Source organism: Rutilus rutilus, assembly GCF_951802725.1.
Source record: "Rutilus rutilus genome assembly, chromosome: 9".
NCBI lineage: Eukaryota > Metazoa > Chordata > Actinopteri > Cypriniformes > Leuciscidae > Rutilus > Rutilus rutilus.
The window spans coordinates 20,526,230-20,547,081 of NC_140223.1; the positions used below are offsets into that span (position 1 = coordinate 20,526,230).

A 20,852-nucleotide genomic window follows, 5' to 3' on the forward strand; every position below is an offset into this window, starting at 1 on the left:
TTCATACTCATTACATTCCTAGAGTGCCAAAAACACAACATAAACCTGTCGAAGGTCAGGATACATTCAAACAGGTTCTACATTGTTTTTCTTATGCGTTGACAAATCATGACAACACTAGTAAAACCGCCAACGAATTCATATCTACCACTTTCTTAAAATGACCACATAGACCTTTTGAAAAGAGTAACAGTAAACATACTGGACATCCGCCATCACACACTACAGTTTACGCCTGCATTAATCATTGCCACAACTGAGAACGCTTGTAAAAATATCCCTCGAAACATGACACACACTACATAAAGTGCTTCTGCTTGGCAGCTATTAAAAGGCACCTCAAAAGTTCAACACAAGTATTTAGCGTTACATTAAGCTCATTTTTATAAGTACAACCAAATTTATTCATAACAACCCACACTCATGATCCAGACCTTAAATGGACCTTCATTACATTGGTGGAATATGTTTAGACTCTAAATTTGGGAGTGTTTTTTTCAGCTACACGAGAACATTCATCTTGGCATGTCTCTACTTAATATTTCAATTATTAACGCATTGAAGGCACTGAACATATATCTGATATCTTAAAGCTGGCATTGTACGCATACAACATCACATATAATGAATAATCAAGAAAGCACCACATCTTAATGTGTCTGGACACCCGATCCAGATGAAAGCTGGCTGACCTAATAAAATGTAGGGTGTATCGAAAGCTAAGAAGACTGAAGAAGCCATAACTAAGTTTCTTAATGCAAATACAGGCAAAAAAATATGCAGGAGATATGAAAAGATTTGTGCTTGCTTGCACGAATTAAAATCCTAAACTCAGCCAAAACACACTGCTTGGGCAACACGGCCCCATTGACCTTTACCTGCCGACTGAACATGACAAAAAGGTCTGTAAGGTATTGTCAAAATAAAACTTAAGAAATGTGTATTTATATTCACATTATTCTCTGCAAAAATACAGTACTTGATGTAGGCAAACTCCTAAATCTTCTCTGCAAATGATTTGTCAAACTTAAAAAAAAATCTAAGAACGAAAACGCTTTCCCTCAAATCAACAGATTGGCCAACTCTCTTCCTAACAGACATTACATATACTGCGCGCACTCAATCCATCTTGATTTCATTTTTCTTTTTTAAACCCAAATTGTTTTTCCTAAGAGCATGACAGCAGGCTGACAGCTTAGATTCTATTCTTACATAATAATTATGGATTTATATGCAAATGTTAAGAATTATGGCCAACATCTCCTTTCAACATCCTTTTGGTTTATGAATCCACACATTAAGTGGGTAAAGTTAAGTTATTTTAGATTTTATATATTTATATTTCTTTATAATATAAGCATGAAATGAATCTCATCAAGTGAGCTTTAAATTAGACTAGTGTTTTTGACTCAAGCTCTGCATGGCTGTCAAACAAGCTTCATGCAAAGTTAGAATACCTATTGACCTGAGTGATATTTACTATAGTTTACCTGCACATCTGCATGTAGGAAAGTGAAATGAGAGAGAAAGAGAAGGAGAAGAGAGGGAGGTGGGTGGGTAGACGAGTGCAGTTAGCTCTGCTCTCTGTGCCAGTCTTTAGTGTGGGCCAGTGCGTTCCCCTACCCTGTGTGTGTTTGTGTGTGCAGGGTTGGCACAAACGCACTGGTGTCTATGTAAAGGACAGGTGTGAACCGTTGGATATCTGAGATGTGATGCTGGTGCTCCTACTCATGCCTGGCTCAGTGCGCCCCGCTGAGGTGGTCCTCCTAAGCGCCTGGGGGCTGTTACGCATCCCCACACTGCTTTTTGGCATGGCCCCTGGAGGGCCCGAGGAAGAGTGGCCCCACGGAGGAAGGCCACCTCCTGGGATGGCTTGGCCCCAGCCCTGCTGGGCCTGTGGTCCTCCCTGACTGGAGTGGTAGTGGTGGCTGGGCCCTGAACCAGTGCTGCTGCCCCACTGTGTCCCCTGAGAGCCATCTGAGTGATGCTGATGGGGGATCCAACTGGCCGGGGCCCCAGGAAAGCTGTGGCTGAGGCCCTCAGGTGAGATGTTAGCCAACACCATGTTGCTAAAGCCTAAGCGCATGCTTTCTGAGTCGAAAGCCTCAATCTCTCGGGCCTGGCGCTCCAGCAGGCTACGGATACGCTCCGTGCGCTCGTTCTGCAAGGTAAACATCTCCTCTTCGATCTGTGAGACACAGCAGAGGACAGACAGTCAGGTTGAATTATTAATATGGTTTCATATAAAGTTTAATGTACGGTAGCCCAAACAATCTGGACACTTAAGGCATGATTAAATATGAATGGCAATGTATAAATGTCAAATCATTAGTTTTAAATGATAAATGTACTGTTCGACATTAAATGAATTGTCCAAGTACATTTTGGGTCCACTGTAAAAAAAACTTTTTTTTTTACCAATGTCTGTCTAAACAGATCATACAGCACTTGTGGAGTGGAGAAATTAAACAAAATCAAAATATGAAGCTGGAATGTTTTTTTTCCCCCATGATTCATATATTATTTTTTCATTTCTCCACTCCACAAGTACAGCTGGTTTTGTGTTTGTGTTTGTGTTGTATTTTTGTCTTTTCCACGCACCTTGTTGGTTTTGTGAAGTTGTACCAGAATAGCTTATTATAGCCATTAGAATATCCTACTCAGCTGCATGACCACAATATGACAATACTAAATTGCACATATTTTACAAGAACATATAGGAATCAAAACAAAGCTTTTTCGTCGTGTGTTGAGGTGTAGGACCTTGGTCTCCAGCAGGGCCCTCCGGAGAGACACTCTCTGCTCCAGCTCCTTCCTCTCTCGCTCCTGCTGGGCGTCCGTCTGCATCTTGATCTTGCTCTGATACGCATTCAATAGCTCCAACTCTTGCTGCAGCTGCATCCTCAGCACCTGACACTCCGCCTCCTGCGCCTCGTCCAGGCGCAACTGAGAGAGAGCGAGAGCATCGTGTCATTAGATCAGGCATTGATGGTCAAACAGTTTTAGCGTATTGTTTTCTGTCTTGTACTCACAGCCTGTGTGGAGAGCATGTTGTTGATGGTGTGGTCGTACTGCTCGGCGAGGATGGCTAGTTTCCTGGTTTGCTCCTCCTTCAGTCTCTTCAGCATGGTCTTGTGTTCGGGTTTTGGCGTGCTCTCCAGCAGGTGGTTTCGCAGGGCTTTGTACTGCCGGGTCTGGATCTTACATGTATCCTGAAACTGTTTCTTGATCTGGAGCTCTTTGGACTGGCAGAGAAACAACACGATGGAACAGAATTAGTTAGAAAATAAATTAAGTAATTAGAGATGTGCAAAAGGTTTCACGGACATTCAAATAGGACGCTTTAATGTGTTCAAAAACAGCTGGATTGAACACAAAAGAATGAAACTGAATGCAGCAGTTCTCACTAATTAACTACTTGGTTGATGGATGGTTAGCTAATCTAATTAATGCATAATTACAAGTTACTAGCCCTAAACCAAACTCTAACCCAAACCGTAACTCTATAGTAAGTACATGTAGTTCATCAATATTACTCAGTACTTATTTGAGTAAGTACAATGTAACTATGTTACCATAAAATAAAGTGTTAATTAAAAAAATTCTAAAACTAGTCGACCATTGTGACCCGTTCATATAGAAGCAATCAGCTGGGTCAAATCTTTCATGACCAAACTAATCTTATTTTTATTTATTGAATCAGTTTGGTTGCCAGCCCAGTTCAACCACTATGCAATACACCCACCAAACTTCTTCTTCTTCAAGGACTTTGCAACTTACAACCTTGACTGGAAAACTAGAGTGATTTTACCTTGAGGCTCTTAGGCTGCTGTCGGACCTCCATGACGTGTTTGCGTCTGAGCTCCCTCTCCCTGCGCTTGTTATACTCCAGCTGGTTGGTGAGCTCGGTTTGGTGCTGCAGGCGGATCTGCTCCGCACGCATCTTCTGGATAGTGCTCAGGTGCCTGAACTCCAGCTCCTGCATGGACTCATGGTGTCGGAGCAGCATTGCGTGCTCCAGATCCTTCTGCGTCTGACGCTTGTTCAACTCCTGAGAACAGACACATGTCAGACTGATTAATGTCACTTATTTCTGGCTTGGTTTAAAACCCAAAACTGGAGACATCAGGAGTCCTAATTTAGATTTGTGAGTTTAATATGTACATGCAAGCTCTCTGCGTGCTGACCTCTCTCATGAGATCTTGCTCCACGTTGTGACGTGCAATGAGAATGCGCCGTTTGAACCTGCGGCACTCGAGCTCTAGATACTGCCGCTGTCGGCGGAGTAGGTTGGCCTCCTCCTCTGCCTGGAAGTGCTGGAAGTTCTCCTTCTTCTTGGACAGCCACTCCTGCTTCTCCTTCTTTGGTGTGGACTGGTTCTCATTCAGCTCCTGCAATGAAAAATTGCAATAAATGGGAATGTGTAACGGAACATAACGAGGATGAGAGTGAGGCTGTCCAGAGTGGCTTCCTGACCTCTTTGAGCTGTTCCTTGCGCAGTTTGTACTCGCGTTTCTGAGACTCCAGGAAGCTGTTGAGCTCCTTCTTCTGCTGGCTCTGAATATGCTGCATAAATTTCTTTTCATCGTTGGTGAAAGTCTTGGCCTGATAGGCAGAATAATGCATTATAAACAGATCATTAATTCTGTCAGTTAATCAATAATTTATGATGTTTAAATACACATTCAGCTCTTTTATGGTTTGGTTTTGTATGATAATGTTTCATTACATCTTTCTCCATGGTGCCTTGGTGCTTCTTGATGAGTTTGTCCATCTCGGCAGCAAAGCTGTTCCTCTGATTCTCCAGTTCTTTGTCTAGCTTGAGTCTGTGCTCGTCCATCTCACCCTTCAGCTTGTTCTCGAGGGCCAGGAGGTGTTTCTGGTGCTGCCTGCGCATACGTTTGTAGCCAGACATCTGCTCGCGCACCTCAGAGTCCTGCTCGTGTTCTTGAATCTGACGCGTCACCTAAGACACACAATGACAAGCGCTTGACCAGCAGAACAGAAAGTAGCTTTGTGTTGTAGAAACAGTGAACTGTTAAACTTGAAGTGATCAGAGAGCAAACAGACTCCCTGACTCTGTTCTTGGGTGGTAATCGGGCTCTCACCAGGGAGGCTGTGCGGATGGTGGCAAAGTGCTCTCGATTCCGGTACTGACGTCGTGGTGTCTGTGCTGGGGGAGACTGGGGCTCTGTGGGCTGTTTCTGAGCCTCGGTTTCTTCCTGGTAGCTTTCTTCCTCCTTCAGACACATTAAGCATATTATTACCAAATAGGCCATGCATATGTTCAATGTACTTTAGAATTCAAAGACAGTCAATCAGCGGTTGCAAAGGTCTCACTTCTTAAGCTTAAAGTTTAGTGTCCTGCATTAATACTTCAAGCATTTTAGTACTCAACTTTGACTACTAAAACTTTCATTTAACTTTTACCGGTTTTGGCTTTAATAATTTAGTTAAGCCATTGACCAAACTGCAAAATCTGGGCCACAATGCAGTTTCTTCTGTCCAAAAACAACTGACTGAAATGTTTGATTTAAATAACGATATGAAAGATTGTACAGAAAACACTGAAAAATGCGCATAGGTGATCAGAATTTCTGTCCATCCATAAGTAACAAATACTGTTTTTATTAAATATATTTTCACATAAGTGAAAAAGGCAGTACCTTGTAAACAACTTTTTTTTACTGTAAAAACACAAATGGTGTCAGCCAATCAGATTAGAGCTGGCCAGATCGAGAAAGTGGTTAACAGTCTGTAGGAGTATCCTCTATGACTGATCAACCTATGTCTTACATGCTGAAGTAATGGTGACTGAGTGATGCATGCACTTTGCATATAATACAAGCAAGAGAATAAATGTGAATGTAAATATAGTGGACGTGCACGAACCGGTTTGACGTGGATCATGGAGCTGTTGGGTATGATGGTTTGGTCTTTTTCCATCAGGTCCACCTCGCTCTTGTTGTCATCGGTGGCGTCTGTGGCGTCAGGCAGGCTGTTAACCGAGCTGCTCTGTGAACTCGCACTGATGGACATGCTAGGGATGGACTGGTTACTGCCCACACTGTTCACTGTGCCCGTGCGGCCAGCACTGTGCTCCACTTCCTACAACACAATAAATAAATAGAAACATCTCTTCAGTAAAAACAGTGGACAAAGACCAGGACAAAAAACTCCCCCCCTCTGCCAAAAGACTGTAAACACATTTGACAGAGCACCAATGGTTGAAGGAGGACGAGATATGCTATTACAACAACTGACCTCCTCGTCGTCTGGGACCTCTGCCGCAGGGCCATTGTGGGCCTCCTGGAAGAGGATCTTTTTCATCTTGCGGTACTGCAGGTTGTCCAGCTCTCTCACAGCATCCTTGGTGCGCAGGATCAGGTCCATAAGCACCGACTCTGGCCGCTCGCGCTGGACAAATGCATGCTGCACACAACAAGACAAAGTTATGATGATCAAGATAAGGAGGATCAAATGCTTTAAAAGAAACTGAGTGTGAATTTTTACTTTAAAATATGATCAGCTTGAATTGAACAGGTAGATTAAACACAATAAATTCCCACGCTGTAAATTCTCCTAATTTTGTTAATTATGTGCACTACCGTTCAAAGGTTTATGGTCAGTAAGATCTTTTTTTAAAGAAATGAATAATTTTACAAACAACTGTTTCCAACATTTATAATAATAAGAAATGTTTCTTGAGCAGCAAATCAGCCTATTAGACTGATTTCTGAAGTATCATGTGACACTGAAGACTGAAAGAAAATTTTATTCAAATAAAAAATAATAGTATTTTACATTGTAAAAATATTTCATATTATTGCTTGTTTGTTTTTTTTACTGTATTTTTGATCAAATAAATACACCTGTGGTGAGCATAAGAGACTGGATAATTTTTATTTTTTTAATGAAGCCATTTTTACATTCATCTGAAATGTTATTTTTTAATAATAATAATCTGAACTACTAGGTCGACCAGGCCAGCAAATAAACGTTTTATTGTTAAGCTTTGCATTATGAACTCCTTTGTGTCACAGATGCGAGAAAATATCAGAAAGCCAGAGCATTAAGAACAACACTAAACAACTAAAGGCATCAGAGCGCAGTGAAGATAAAAAAGATCACATTAAAATAAATGAATTCTTACAGCGTCCCTGAGCAAGTATCCTCAGGAAGAACTCACTGAACTCCATACTTCTGTTTGAACAGACTTTCTTTAACTTACTTTCAGGAGTTCTTCAGAGTTGGGTCTGTCCTGGGGCAACTTCTGTAAGCAGGAGTCTACAAAGTTTCTGAAGTAGTCCGTCCTGGGAAAAGAAAGAGCAGGATATTTTTAAATAACACGGCATTTCTCTAGAGTTCATTAACCTTCCTCAACTCGAAGCTATCAACTCACCATTCACTGGACTGTAGGGATGGACTCTCATTCTGCGCGATATGGTATAAGGCACTCATTGCATTCATGTTGAAGAGCGGAGGTTTCCTTTCAGCTAGAGGAGAAAAAGACTATTAGAAACTATTAGAAAAAAAATTAAGTCTATATGAATCATATTATTTCATCTCACCTAATTCAATACAGGTTATTCCTAGAGACCAGATGTCAACCTTTCCATCATACTGACCCTCATCCATGGCCAGGATCACCTCTGGGGCCATCCTAAAATAGAAGAAAAGGCAAATATTGGTGAAAAACAGAAGATTTCAGTGTTATGTAATGGAACCAAAAACTATTAATATTTCATTTTAGTAGTTGGCAGGCCTAGGCAGAATCTAATAACAACTTTTAATGCTTAAAGGGTTAGTTCACCCAAAAATTAAAATTCTGTCAGTAATTACTCACCCTCATGTTGTTCCAACCGCGTAAGACCTTCGTTCATCTTCGGAACACAAATTAAGATATTTTTGATGAAATCTGAGCCATGTTTCACTCCTCCATAGGCTTCCAGTGTGACCGAAACTTGCTGGCCCAGAAAAGTTATTAAAGAGATCGTTAATATAGTCCAAGTGACTCCAGTGGCTCAATCTTAAGTATATCAAGCGACGAGAATACTTTTTGTGCGCAAAAACAAACAAAAATAACGACTTTATTCCACTATTCATTTCCTTCTCTCTGGACCTCTAGTTGGTTCGCGTAGTGTTTTTGCGCAGCGCGTCTCTGTTACACGTCACCACGTAGGCTCACTATTGGCCGACGCCGGTCATGTGTGTGTTGCGTGATGACGTGCAACACAGACGCGCAGCGCAAACACACTACGAGGCCCAGAGAGAAGGAAATGAAAAGTGGAATAAAGTCGTTATTTTTGTTTGTTTTTCCGCACAAAAAGTATTCTCGTCGCATGATAAACTTAATGTAGTGCCACTGTAGTTACTTGGACTATTTTAACGATGTTTTAATAACTATTCTGGGCCGGTGAGTTTCGGTCACACTGGAAGCCTATGGAGGAGTCAAAATTCTGTCAGATTTCATCAAAAACATCTTAATTTGTGTTCCGAAGATGAACGAAAGACTTACATGGTTGGAACAACATGAGGGTGAGTAATTACTGACAGAATTTTCATTTTTGGGTGAACTAACCCTTTAAAATCTGATTAACTGATTAACCAACATTTAGGCTCTCCAGGCACGACATGCAGACTTGCCTATGATTGATTCATTTATATAGTTTGATGAGGTCTATGAAATTTATAACTGTTGAAATTCTCAGTGTTAAATAGGAAAAAAATGTGCGACTCACCAATAAGGAGTCCCTACAAATGAATTAGCAGGAGAAGCGATAGAAGCAGAACCGAAATCCGCCAGCTTCACCTGTCCAGGCTCTGTGAGCAGGATGTTCCCAGCCTTGATATCCCTGTCAAACAGCGGGGTAAAAGGGTGAACTTACAAAACTGAACTGAACCCCTCTGATGGCATCATTACTCCAGTCTTCAGTGTCACATGATCCTTCAGAAATCATTCTAATATGATGATTTAAAAATTTGCTCAAGAAAAAAAAAAATATATATATATATATATAAAAAATTTTTTTTTTTTTTTTTTTTAAGAGCACAGACAATAATTGATAGAATAATATCTATATGTTATTATTATTCAGGTTTAATACTAAGAAACTAACTGTTATATGTTTATGTATATATATGTATATGTATATATATATACACACACATAAACCATAACCACATATATATAGCCAGATTTGGTACTAATAAACTCTTCACTAACATGAGAACTCACCTGTGAATCATGTTGTGAGAGTGGAGGTACGCCAACCCCTGCAAAGCACCATGAGTAATCGCTGCTATCTCCATCTCTTGTAAAGGTTTTTTGTGTACTGCGAGTAAAAAAATAAAATAACTGGTTTATAGTATTCTCTCTGGAGATAAACAAATACTTCCATAAATAAATGCTTATTTTTGCTTGTAACTAGAGTATGTATATAGAGACCACATATCTTTGCAGCTAATCATCACATTAAGCAAGCATCAAAACATCCAAGCATACCCTCGAGAAGATCTGAGGCGGACCCCAGACAGTACTCCATAGCCAGCTAGAGAGACAGAGACGCATTTCAGTGTATAATTACATCATATGCAGAACTGCCACCTATAATAGATATGTTCACATAAGGCTACGTGATCCGCAAGCAGGGTCAGGTTTCTTACCCATGCTGTGTGCTCTCGCAGGTAGCATCCTTTATATTCTATGCTGTTTGGATGCTTTATCCTCTGAAGGAATTTCACCTCCTTTATTATATCTTGCCATTTCTGAAAAAAAGATGAGAGAAGATTAGAAAGTAATCGGTTTTGTCAATTAATCAATTCATATGAAACAACACATAATGCGATTAGACCTGCATATACAGTAGTTATGCAAGGAAAACGCCTTTCTTGGCGGCAGGAGCAATATATATATATTTTTTTACCCTGATTAGAAGTGCAGGTTAAAAAGACATGACATGATTTGTCATCAATTCAAAGAGTTAATTCCTGTCTTTTTATGAAAAGATAGGATTCAGATAAACAGTGAATGGATCATTTTCTTTTTGTTTTCTGTCTATAAGAACGGTCCTCTTTGAGCCATAAGTTACAGTCCTCCAGTGTAATTTTAGTTTTATTTATATATTATTATAGTATTTATTCATGTTTTGAATTAGATTTAATTTGAGTATAAACTGAGTATACATTTTAGTCATTTTGTTATGTGCTTTTGTCATTTTATTCATTCTATTTATCATTATTTTTATTTTTAGTAATTTTAGTTCTTCAACTTGAACTTTTTTTATTTTAGTTATTTGCCAAGGCCAAGGTTTTTTTTATAAAAAAAATCCATTTATAATTTAAAAACACACTTTTTAGTTAATAACAATTTTTTTATATTTTAGTTAACAATAACAACATTGCTGCACATTCACCTCATTAAACCTTTAACATGTCTACTCGTGAATAAAAAAATACAGTGTGCATCAGAGCTCTGATTAAATAATGAATCATGGGATATATGCATAGGCTACAGTCTGGAGGGAGATACAGTCATGAGTAATCTCTCTTAACTCAGCATAGCATAATAGCATTATAAATAGCATTTATTTTCACCTCATTAGACTGTTTTCCACTATATGACATTTTCTTGATGGCCACCACCTCTGAGGTCCGCACATCCCGTGCCTGTAAAAATAAATAAACGCATCAATTCAGTAGAAGAATGATTGACTTCAGTGTTTCCTCACAACCTAAAATAAGCTAACAGAGTTTAAAAGCCATTTTCTGGGAGACGCAAAAGTACTCACAAAGTATACAGCACCGAAGCTGCCATGACCGATCTCCCTCAGGTCTGAGAATAGTTTTTCGGGGTCTTCTTTAAAAAAGAGATCTGAGATCTCGGGGTCTTTCAGACTCCCCGCGCGAACAGCGTTGGGCATGCTGGGAGGGGGCGGGGCCTGGGCCGCAGCCGCCAGTCACTATCTGGGTCTGCGACACGACAGCCCCCACTGATGGCTCATCTGCAAGACAGTGGCCTCATATGGACCAAAACCTGACAGAAAGAGAAAGAGAGAGAGAGAGAGAGAGACACAATCATTAGCATTTCATTGATAAAAATAGGGATTCAAAATATGCAGTGGGATTTATATGAGAATCTAAGTGATAAATCTGTTTTTTAAAATTCTGAATCCCAAATTTTCAATGGGGACTCAGACGTTTGGACTTCACAGTATGTCAACACTCCTGTGCTAAGAATTATGAAAACAGAAAGGGGGAATCAAAACTGCTGTTTGCAGCAAAAGACCCCAGGTTGATGCACCGGGTTTGCGCATTACAGCAGATGTGGTAACTGAGCTTGACAGTGAGTTCCTCTTGTGAGCTAAGAGAGAGGGAGGGAGGAAGTGTGCGGGAGACAACCAAGAGCTGCAGTCATAACACCAGTGGCCCTCCCATTCTTACAAACACACCGCTCCCACGACAGTTTTCAACTGAAAACAGAAAACTTTTTCATTTACACAACAAATGTTTTGGGGGCCTGAAAATGCAAACTTTTGAAAACGGTTTTGAAAACATTACCGTTATCGTCTTGTAAAAAACGGAGATGCTATAAGCGTTACGTGTTCAGTCTACAGGCGCGTAGGCCTGGCATGCATAACACAACGTTTATAGTCGTTTGGCGGAATGGTGTGAACGGTTATCGTTTTGACACTGCTTTTGTCTCTACATGAAAAACAAAAAAGGAAAAACTTTTCCGTTTTAAGCACATTGTTGTCGGGTAAACATACCCAGAACGTCAAACTCCTGAATGACACCAAAGCCCTCAGCCAGCCTTCTGCTCCATTTTAAACCATTCTGACCGCAGAATATGCCAAGCCATCCCTTACACAGCTGACCAAGTCAATCATTTTCAGTTCAAAATGTGTTTCAACTCTTCAAATCTGATTTAACAGTTCGTTTGTCACCACTCAAATCCCCACTTCACAAGTCTCCACAAGGCACTTTTTATACATCATATTATAATTAATATATAATATAATATGAACATGCTAAAACGCAACTGTTTTCAACAATAAGAAATGTTTGATAGGCAACAAATCGGCATTGATTTCTGAGGGATCATGTGACACTGAAGACTGGAGTAATGATGCTGAAAATTCAGCTTTGCTAACAAATGAATAAATTAAAATAGAAAACAGTTATTTTAAATTATGATATTTCAAAACATTACTGTATTTGTGAATTGTACATCAATAAAAAAAAAAATCATACAGACCCCAAACTCTGGTAGTGTATATATAGCAATATTTATATATATAGGCACAAACATAGAAGGTTTTGGGATTCACATGGGAACAAACTTGATTACTATTTATAGAGTACTATAATTAACTTTGTATACAAGCATCAAGTAAATCACTAATTAATTAAAAATAAAAATGTCTGATAGAGATGATCATGATGTATATAAAAGAGACAGAAATATCCAATTTCCTCTGATGGGGCCAGGTGGAGTGGTTTATTGGCGAGAGGCTGATGATGTTAATAAGCGGAGTGTCAGAGCAGTCAAGCACACTCCGGCCAAAACTCAGGAGAGGGATCGCTTCCAGCACCGGCTCCCATCTGAAGCCCAGCAACAACTAGCACACCAGTTTCCATGGCAACATCATCTCTTAGCCAATGGCCAAGAAGCTGCAAACTACCCTCTCGAACGATGTTTATCTGCTTACGTGCATGACTGACTAACTGACAGAGCGATATAATAAGAGACATCATGACACCTGGTTCACAGCTGTACGCGTCTGAACCGAATCATTCCAGATAGACGCACCTTATAATCTTTCTGTTGAGAATTTCCTTCAGCTCCGCTGCGTCACGGTGACTAACATCCGTCACTATTCAAAATGCAAACCCAGGGAGTTTGCATAACTATGTCACCTTGTCCATAATTAGCCAGACTTCTGGACTTCTGGACAGGACTGAGTGAATAGCTAAAATCTACACATAAAAGAAAATATGCCATCATCATAAAACACAATTATTATTACATCAGTTGGTTTTGGACTAGAAGTTGCCGGCTCATACATAAGACTGAGTAGTGATGAACGAAACTGACTTGATACACCAAGGCTATGTTCACACTGTCAGTCCAAATCCGATTGGAATCTGCTCTAAATGTTGACCGTCCACACTGTGAATCGCAACTGTTCAGATCCAATTCGTGTGTCCCATGCCGCTCTTTCATTTTCTGGAATATCCGCATTGGTTTATGGCAATGACGCCGCGTTGGTAGGTATACGCCAAAAACAACAACCTGGAGGGGTTTGCAAATGTTGTCTTAGTTTACAACATGACAATGTGTAGCCGCCACACTGGACTACTGTGTCTTATCAGGCAACAGCAGAAACATAGAGGGCTGGTATGCGTGGCTTTAATTTGTGCTGTCATTTCCGCCGATTTCAAAACATATCTCTTTAGATTGCCATTTTCTGCACATCCGGTGCACAAGTCAGTGGGGTCCAAAAAAACATTAGCTGTTTCCATCCACCTATTTTTATGCGCATTTTAGGATATTGCATAAAAAAAACCACTGAATGGATACACCAAGATGCGCATAAATTCAAAAAATTACTCAAACAATGTATATGCTCAATCGAGGTGGATACTTTTTTCCGATAAGAAGAAATGAGCATAAACTAAGACGGAAACCCACACTATTACTGAAAAAAATGTAAAAAACTCACGTGACACTGCCTAAAAAGTGAATTTGATTGGATAACTTGGACTAACGCGGACCAATTTCATTGCACAGCATCTCAAATGTTGGTCTGATCATTCTGAAATGCCTGAGCCATCAGAATGTCATCATAATGATTTGGCATAATGACCTCCCAGAAGCGTCTCACGTGATTGCATTCCTAAACACCACGCATCCGAATGCAAGATATCATGACAGCATTTATTGCGTTTCGTCCGTGCGCTCTGAGACGCAAATCATTTATGATGTAGGAAAAAAGAGCCACACACAGTGGCTTCCCCCATTGCAGCAACTTCCATTTTTATTACAGATATTTTGCACCAATTTCTCAGGAAATGACGATTTTGTTCTCTAAATGATGACACCATTTACATCTTTGGGCAAACTGTCCCTTTAAGATAGTTATGTTGATAACATCAAACACTTTTATAATTCATCTAAACTTTAACGCTCTCATTAATAACCACGTGGTCATAGTTATGCAAACAGCCTGCATCCCCACTGTGTGCTTTATTAGTAAACACCATCATAGCCACATAGGAATGACCTCATTCTAAAATAGCGCTTTGTTTGTTGCTGGAGCTCGTTGGGTTCTGGACCGCCTCTCCCCCCTCAGAGAGACGCTCAGATGATCGGCTGCACAGACACAATGCTGAGAGCTCAGGGCTGATGTCTCAGTCACAAGACCGGCCCGAGTGCCGTCCTCCCACCACACCAGCTGCCTCACACTCTCTCTGCCCACACACACACACACACACACACCAATCAACCCACTCAAATCACACCATCCCGTTCACCTTTACACAAGCGTGAGCACTATAGATGCAGAGCTGACAGATACACTAACAATATCTGAAAATGCTCACTGTCAGTGGGCCACTATTTAGTGTGTCGGGCATTTAAAAAAGGCTGTTTGAACTTGAATTTATATATTTTTTTATATATTTTGACACCAATTAACCATAAGGCACTGATGAATGAGTTAAGAGTAATGATAATGTCCACATAGCATGAAGGTAAATGTGAGCACGGTCACGGAGCATTAAAGGTGCTCTAAGCGATGTTGGGCGACGTCACTTCTCGTTGACATTCGAAGTATTGTCAAACAAAACGGAGGTTTAGCCCGACCCTCCCTCCTCCTCATCCCGTCTCATGATCCTGGGTGGCACATCCTCGGGATTCATTTTAAAAAATGACATCCTTTATTTGAGATGTTACTTTTTTGAAATAAAGCCATTTAAGCCCAATATTTTTTATATTTAAATATTCTTAAAGGGATAGTTCGCCCAAAAATGATATTTAACCCATGATTTACTCACCCTCAAGCCGTTCGAGATGCATATGTCAATCTTATTTCAGACGAACACATTTTCAGTTATTTTATTTCGATATTTTATTTTCCGCTACCGGAAGCCAGTTATTTTCGTTTATAAAGTTTTAAATATGTATATTTTTACGACAAAACCGCACGGATTACCCTCAGAAGGCCTTCGTCTATCCCCCTGGAGCCGGATGGATTACTTTTGTGAAGGATGCATGCACATTTTGGGACTTGAAGGAGGTGGACCCCATAACTTCACATTATAACCACTGAAAGATCTAAGACATTTTCTAAAATAAATGAAAATGTGTTCGTCTGAAAAAAGATTGACATATACATCTCGAACGGCTTGAGGGTGAGTAAATCATGGGTTAAATATCATTTTTGGGCAAACTATCCCTTTAAATTAAATTATTATAGTTTAAAATAAGTGTTTTCTATTTTTTTTATAAAAAAAATTATTAAAGAATTGTTTTATAGTTTTACAATATCAGATTTACACCAGAAATCATTAGACCTCCGGCGTAAGTTTCAAGTTAGTTTTTCTAAAGGAAGGAAAATAGCAATTTGATTCATCCGCATATTACCAGAAGGGACATGAGGAGTGGACCACAACAGAAGAATACATTTTCTCGCTAAGTAGGTACACAGATGTAAAACACATTCTAGATCATGGCTGAGGTGTAATTCAGTTTTACAATTAAAGAGATAGATCCTCAGGGATAGAGCAAAAGATTTACCAATCATCCTCTGAACAATTTTATGTATTTCTTTCCAGTACACCTTGATCATGCATGTCACGGCTCCAGAACATCACAGAATGCATCACAGTGCCAATATTAGACTTACACAATAGGGAAACAAGTGGAAAAATCTTATGGAGACGAACCAGTGAAAACAAGTGTTTTCTATTTTAATATATATTAAAATTAAATTAATTCCTGTGATGGCAAAGCTGAATTTCAGTTTCAGTTTCGGAAAAGCATCATTACTCCAGTCTTCAGCGTCACATGATCCTTCAGAAATCATTCTAATATGCTGATTTGGTGCTCAAGAAACATTTCTTATTATTATCGATTTTTCAGCTTCGAATAGAGAGTTAAAAAGGACAGTATTTATTTGAAATGGAAATCTTTTGTAACACTATAATAGTATTTATTGTCACTTTTTATCAATTGAATGCATCCTTGCTGAATATTGTTTTTTCAACTCCGATCCAAAAATTTTGAATGGTAGGGTGTATATAATATTTTTTAACATAAATGCTTGTTCATTCCATTTTATTCCTACCTCCTTAAATTAACATTCAAATGACTGTTCTGTGATGCATCCTATTTGATACCTCAATTCATATTCATTGACATGGAATTTAAGAAATCAAATCAGTGATGCGAAGCAATCACGCTAGCTGCCAGATGCTTAGCATGTGACACAGGCTGTGAGGGCAGGACTTTGAAAGACAGAAAGAGATGACACCCCATCATGCCATTCAACAGACACACACAGAAGGAATGTGGCAGGACAGGACGACACAACAGGAGGGCAGGAACTGCCTACATGATGTCGTTTTCTTTCACTCACGGTTTTCTCTACTTCCTGTTCACTCAGCTCATGTGCTAATGGCACTTCAAATCTCCCATCAACCGTTTCAGTGCTAATCAGCTCTTTAAGTCAACATCGACATTCTTCACTCCCTCACTCATTTCCTTCGGACTTTATCTCATTTTCCAATGAACTGACAAGTTTCAACAAAACTCAAAGTCAACACAAAGCCGAGCCACACAAATGGAGAAATGCTGAGTTGCTATTCAGGAATGTGTGAAAAGCTGAAAAACAGAACTGCAACTTGGGTCTGCTATCGCAAAGATGTGCAACACAAGGAAATAGCTCTATCGGTCCAAAAACCCAGATTACACTTTAGATATTACAATTACTGTCCCACACCTATACATCCCCGTCCATAGACACCGTCCGGTTAGGACTAGCCTGAAAGAATTCGTTAGGATATCAAATAACTTACCCCTCTCCTTAATCAAGTATCACAACATCCTTTAAATTGAGATGAGGAGGAATGTCCGAGCAGGGAGTTCCCCTCATTTGCCAGACAAACAGCAGCACAACTCTGAGTCTGACCCACAGGGAGAGCTTTAGAGATGCTGTCCCGTGCCGGCGGTGCACCGCTGCGTATTTATAAACACTGAGCATGACCTTGCGAGTGATTAGGCCCTGCGTCCTAGCTGCACCTGTGGAGATCATTTCATTTGGAAATAGTACCATGGCCATTATTTTGTAGACCATTCTAGCTGCTAAGTATTTATATCATTGTTCTTTCCAAGCAAAACATTATCTAAACAAAAATGTCTTTATTTATATCCTTCCATAAAACAGGCCAAATAATAACAAAGCTGTACACATGACGATAGTACAGAGTGTTCACTGCTGTAAATATTACTACTGTACTAATAATTTAATTTATATAGTATTTCATTGTAATAATAAAATATATATATATATATATGATCCTTTGTGACAAATATAAAGAATTTTGTGATGGTCCCAGTGAAAATATTGGGCCAGCAATATTAATATATTTCTTAATAATAATAATAATAAACAAACATAAATAAAATAATATGTAAATATTACGACTAACAATTTAATTAGTTATAATAAATAATATATGTAAAATGTATACATTTATTATACTATAATATGTACAATTCTGAACTACTGGGCCAGCAATAATAATACAAATAATAATAATAGTAGTAGTAGTAGTAGTAATAATACACATACATATACAGTATTCTATGCAAACATTAAGACTAAAAATGTATTTATACATTTTTACATTAGTTAGCCTAGGCCTATACTATATAATATAATAAATGTATAATGAATACATTTATTATACTATAATATCTACGCAAGTAAAATTCTGAACTATTGGGACTGAACTAATAATAAATAAACAATTTTTGGCAACTTAAATAATAACCATAATTAATTGCAATGCTCAGGAGGAGGACAAAACTAAAATCTGGTCAGTGCAACGCCAAAGCTCTCACTGTGCGAGAACAGCTATACATTTCGGATATTTGAGACAATTACCATCCTGCATGGAAAGAATCAAAACTGATAGCCCAAACTTGTGCTAGTCACTTGATGACATCAATGATAATCAGAGGTCTGATATCAGATGGATGTGGGAGTGGAGACCCCGAGGGCTCAGTGTAACGGATGCTGGACAGAGGCAGCAATGAGGTCAGAGAAAGACAATCACGGTGGAGAAAGCAGCCAGTGTCTCTCAACAACAGAGGCACTATTCAGCCTCTCAATCACATACCACCAGTTTGCATGTTTATGAGCAATGCAAAGCCATAAACAAATGCAGCAGAGCTTCATTGCATTACAATCAGAGCTGGCATTTCCACTGTGGCAGGGCAAACTCAGCATACAAGTAGCAGAAGCAATGATAATGTATCATCAGATCTATAACAATAAAGGCAGCATCCCGCTGACAGATAGTCATCATGGAAACTTCAAAATGTAAACAGTAGGTCCATCCATCATTATAATTCAGTCTGTACATCTCAACTGTACAAATACATCTAATTGAACGGCTGTTTACACACACATATACATCAGCCTGGAGATGATAAACTGCACGTTCACTTAAAATGAACAGCATGTTTTAAGTATTTCAGATCACAATAGATATGACACATGTGATCATAATGGACAGAAATAGACAAGCTCTCCTGGTGACATCCCTATTAACTTACACACAGATTACACACCCCAGAGCTACAATCCTAACATGCACATGCATTTCTACATGGTGAATATGAAGATTTGTTAACTGCTTCATCACCTGCAGCCAAACTTCTACAGTCAAACCCATGACTTGGGTGGAAACTAATACACTTAGATCAAAACAGTTGCGTTTTAATGTTAATTTACTGGAATCGGTTACAGTAAACTGATAAAGGTTGATCTAGCCCCTTCTGTTGTGTTGAAAAACAGGAAGTGTTTATTTTGACATGAACTTAAGTTAGCAGAAGAGCTAACAGCTCACTTACCCTCCCAATAGGCCAGGATGAGCAGCCAGCCCGAGAAAACTCCTCCGACCACAACAACAACAAACCCAGGGGACAGAAACACGCCTACCGACCCCAAATCAGTCCCCCAAAACTTATCGATCGCTGTCAAGCATGAGAGTCCGCTGAAGAAACTCCTCCAGCCCGGTGCTGGTTAACGGTGGCCCAGCAGCTCTTCACTCTCCCGGGCTACTGCTGCTAAAGATGGCGTCCGAGACGGATCCACTCCCTAACGGCTTAAAAACAGAGATAAACACGGTCCTTTTTCAGACCGACGGCGGGACCACTTCACAGATTCGGTCCGAAATGCTCGAGACTGTTGTTTTTTGAACCAGTGTGTTTGGGCTGCGGGGTGATGATCATGTTGTGATGGTGGCTGTGATTTTTCTCTCTCTGCCCTCCTCTAGTGATGTCCGATTCGCCAACGAATCATTCTTTTTGAACTGAATCATTTTTGACTCACTCGAGCCGATTCGTAATGCGCTTAAGAATCTTACCAGGCAGGGTGCGACCGCGAAATTGTTCTTTAAAAAAAAAAAATCATCCCCCCAAAAAACAGATTTAAAATAGGTTACATATTATCTATATACAGTAATACCCGTTTATATACACACAGGTTTTTCTGTACAGAAGTCGTTTGTCTGTGGAGGTAATAAATTGTAGCCTACGTAGCTCTATATTTTGGCTAATTAAACAGAACTTAATACAAAACAAAATACAGTGATAAACAGTGGTGTTTTTCCAAAACGTATTTACTAAAATCGTAATGTCGCGCGAGTATTTCTAGAGCGCCTTGAAGTGGCGATTTAAATGATTCTATGATTCGGGTATTTTGAACCTGTTCAGTAAGCGAGCTGATTCACTTTCGCCTTGGTTCCTGGAACGCCAGTTCCGCCCTCCCAATGTGGAAAACTCCCACCGGCCCCAAGAGACAGAGCATTAAAACCTCTATAATAAACAGCTAGCCTATACACATAAATATGTCCTATATCAATATTTAAGACATTGTTTGCTGGGGCTGCCAAAATCTTTGAGGAATAAGTTCTGTCATGGTCTGACATTCTTTATTTTCCTATAGGGTATTAAGATGTCCCACCCTGATCCATTATGATGTTAATTGCAGCATGGCAGTTCTGGAGAGGTAAACAGATGAAATCAGAGGAAAATGTAATGAAACGTGATTCCTGTAAAATAAGCAGCTGAGTAAAGTTCAGCATTATGATTATATTTGTTGGATTTTTTTTGAGTAGGCCTAACAAATTTTAAAAAGTGTATCGCATAAAGTTATCAGTTAAACATATGGGACTATCTTTGAAACATTTTGGAAATTTAGAGATTATAATTATGATACTATATGCTAGTGCGTATGATGATGACGATGATGTCTTTTCAAAGAAATGTAAATGATTATGATGGTTTTTTCTTGTGTGTCTGAAGTTTGAAACCCCACCACCACTCACACAGATGGATTTGAAGATAACTAGGACAAGCAGAGAACAACTCATACAAATCAAATGTAAAGGATTACAGCTTGCCTCTGTTGTAATCCCAACTACACTCTGTGATGACAATACATTTCACCACAGTTTAAGCCTAAAATGCACAGAGCTGTAAGTTTTCTTGGTATTGTTCAATATTGGTAATCATCGCTTTTATGGATCAGTAAGAGGTTAAAGTTGATCCCTGGGCAAAA

At 39.4% G+C, this 20,852-nt stretch overlaps 1 protein-coding gene across 1 annotated transcript; it reads right to left on the bottom strand.

Annotated features, from left to right (window-relative positions):
* Positions 1-1,350: 1,350 nt before the first annotated feature.
* taok1a (TAO kinase 1a) lies at positions 1,351-19,604 on the bottom strand. The gene is made up of 20 exons (XM_084418353.1): positions 19,142-19,604; positions 10,791-11,035; positions 10,597-10,668; positions 9,667-9,768; positions 9,506-9,551; positions 9,239-9,335; positions 8,742-8,855; positions 7,572-7,663; positions 7,403-7,496; positions 7,232-7,313; positions 6,265-6,432; positions 5,893-6,108; positions 5,109-5,240; positions 4,730-4,966; positions 4,477-4,605; positions 4,188-4,391; positions 3,812-4,051; positions 3,033-3,245; positions 2,764-2,946; positions 1,351-2,188 (listed from the first exon to the last, which is right to left on the bottom strand). Exons 2-20 carry the CDS (start codon positions 10,920-10,922, stop codon positions 1,670-1,672), a joined length of 3,072 nt encoding a protein of 1,023 aa, XP_084274479.1. The 5' UTR covers positions 10,923-11,035; positions 19,142-19,604; the 3' UTR covers positions 1,351-1,669.
* Positions 19,605-20,852: the final 1,248 nt, after the last annotated feature.

Bases quoted from the DNA above. Each gene is read 5' to 3' on its own strand.
- taok1a (XM_084418353.1), bottom strand. From the start codon at position 10,922: ATGCCCAACGCTGTTCGCGCGGGGAGTCTGAAAGACCCCGAGATCTCA. The intron at 10,669-10,790 runs GTGAGTACTTTT...TTATTTTTACAG, and splicing joins GCTTCGGTGCTGTATACTTT to GCACGGGATGTGCGGACCTC. The intron at 5,241-5,892 runs GTTCGTGCACGT...ATGTGTCTGAAG, and splicing joins CCATGATCCACGTCAAACCG to GAGGAAGAAAGCTACCAGGA.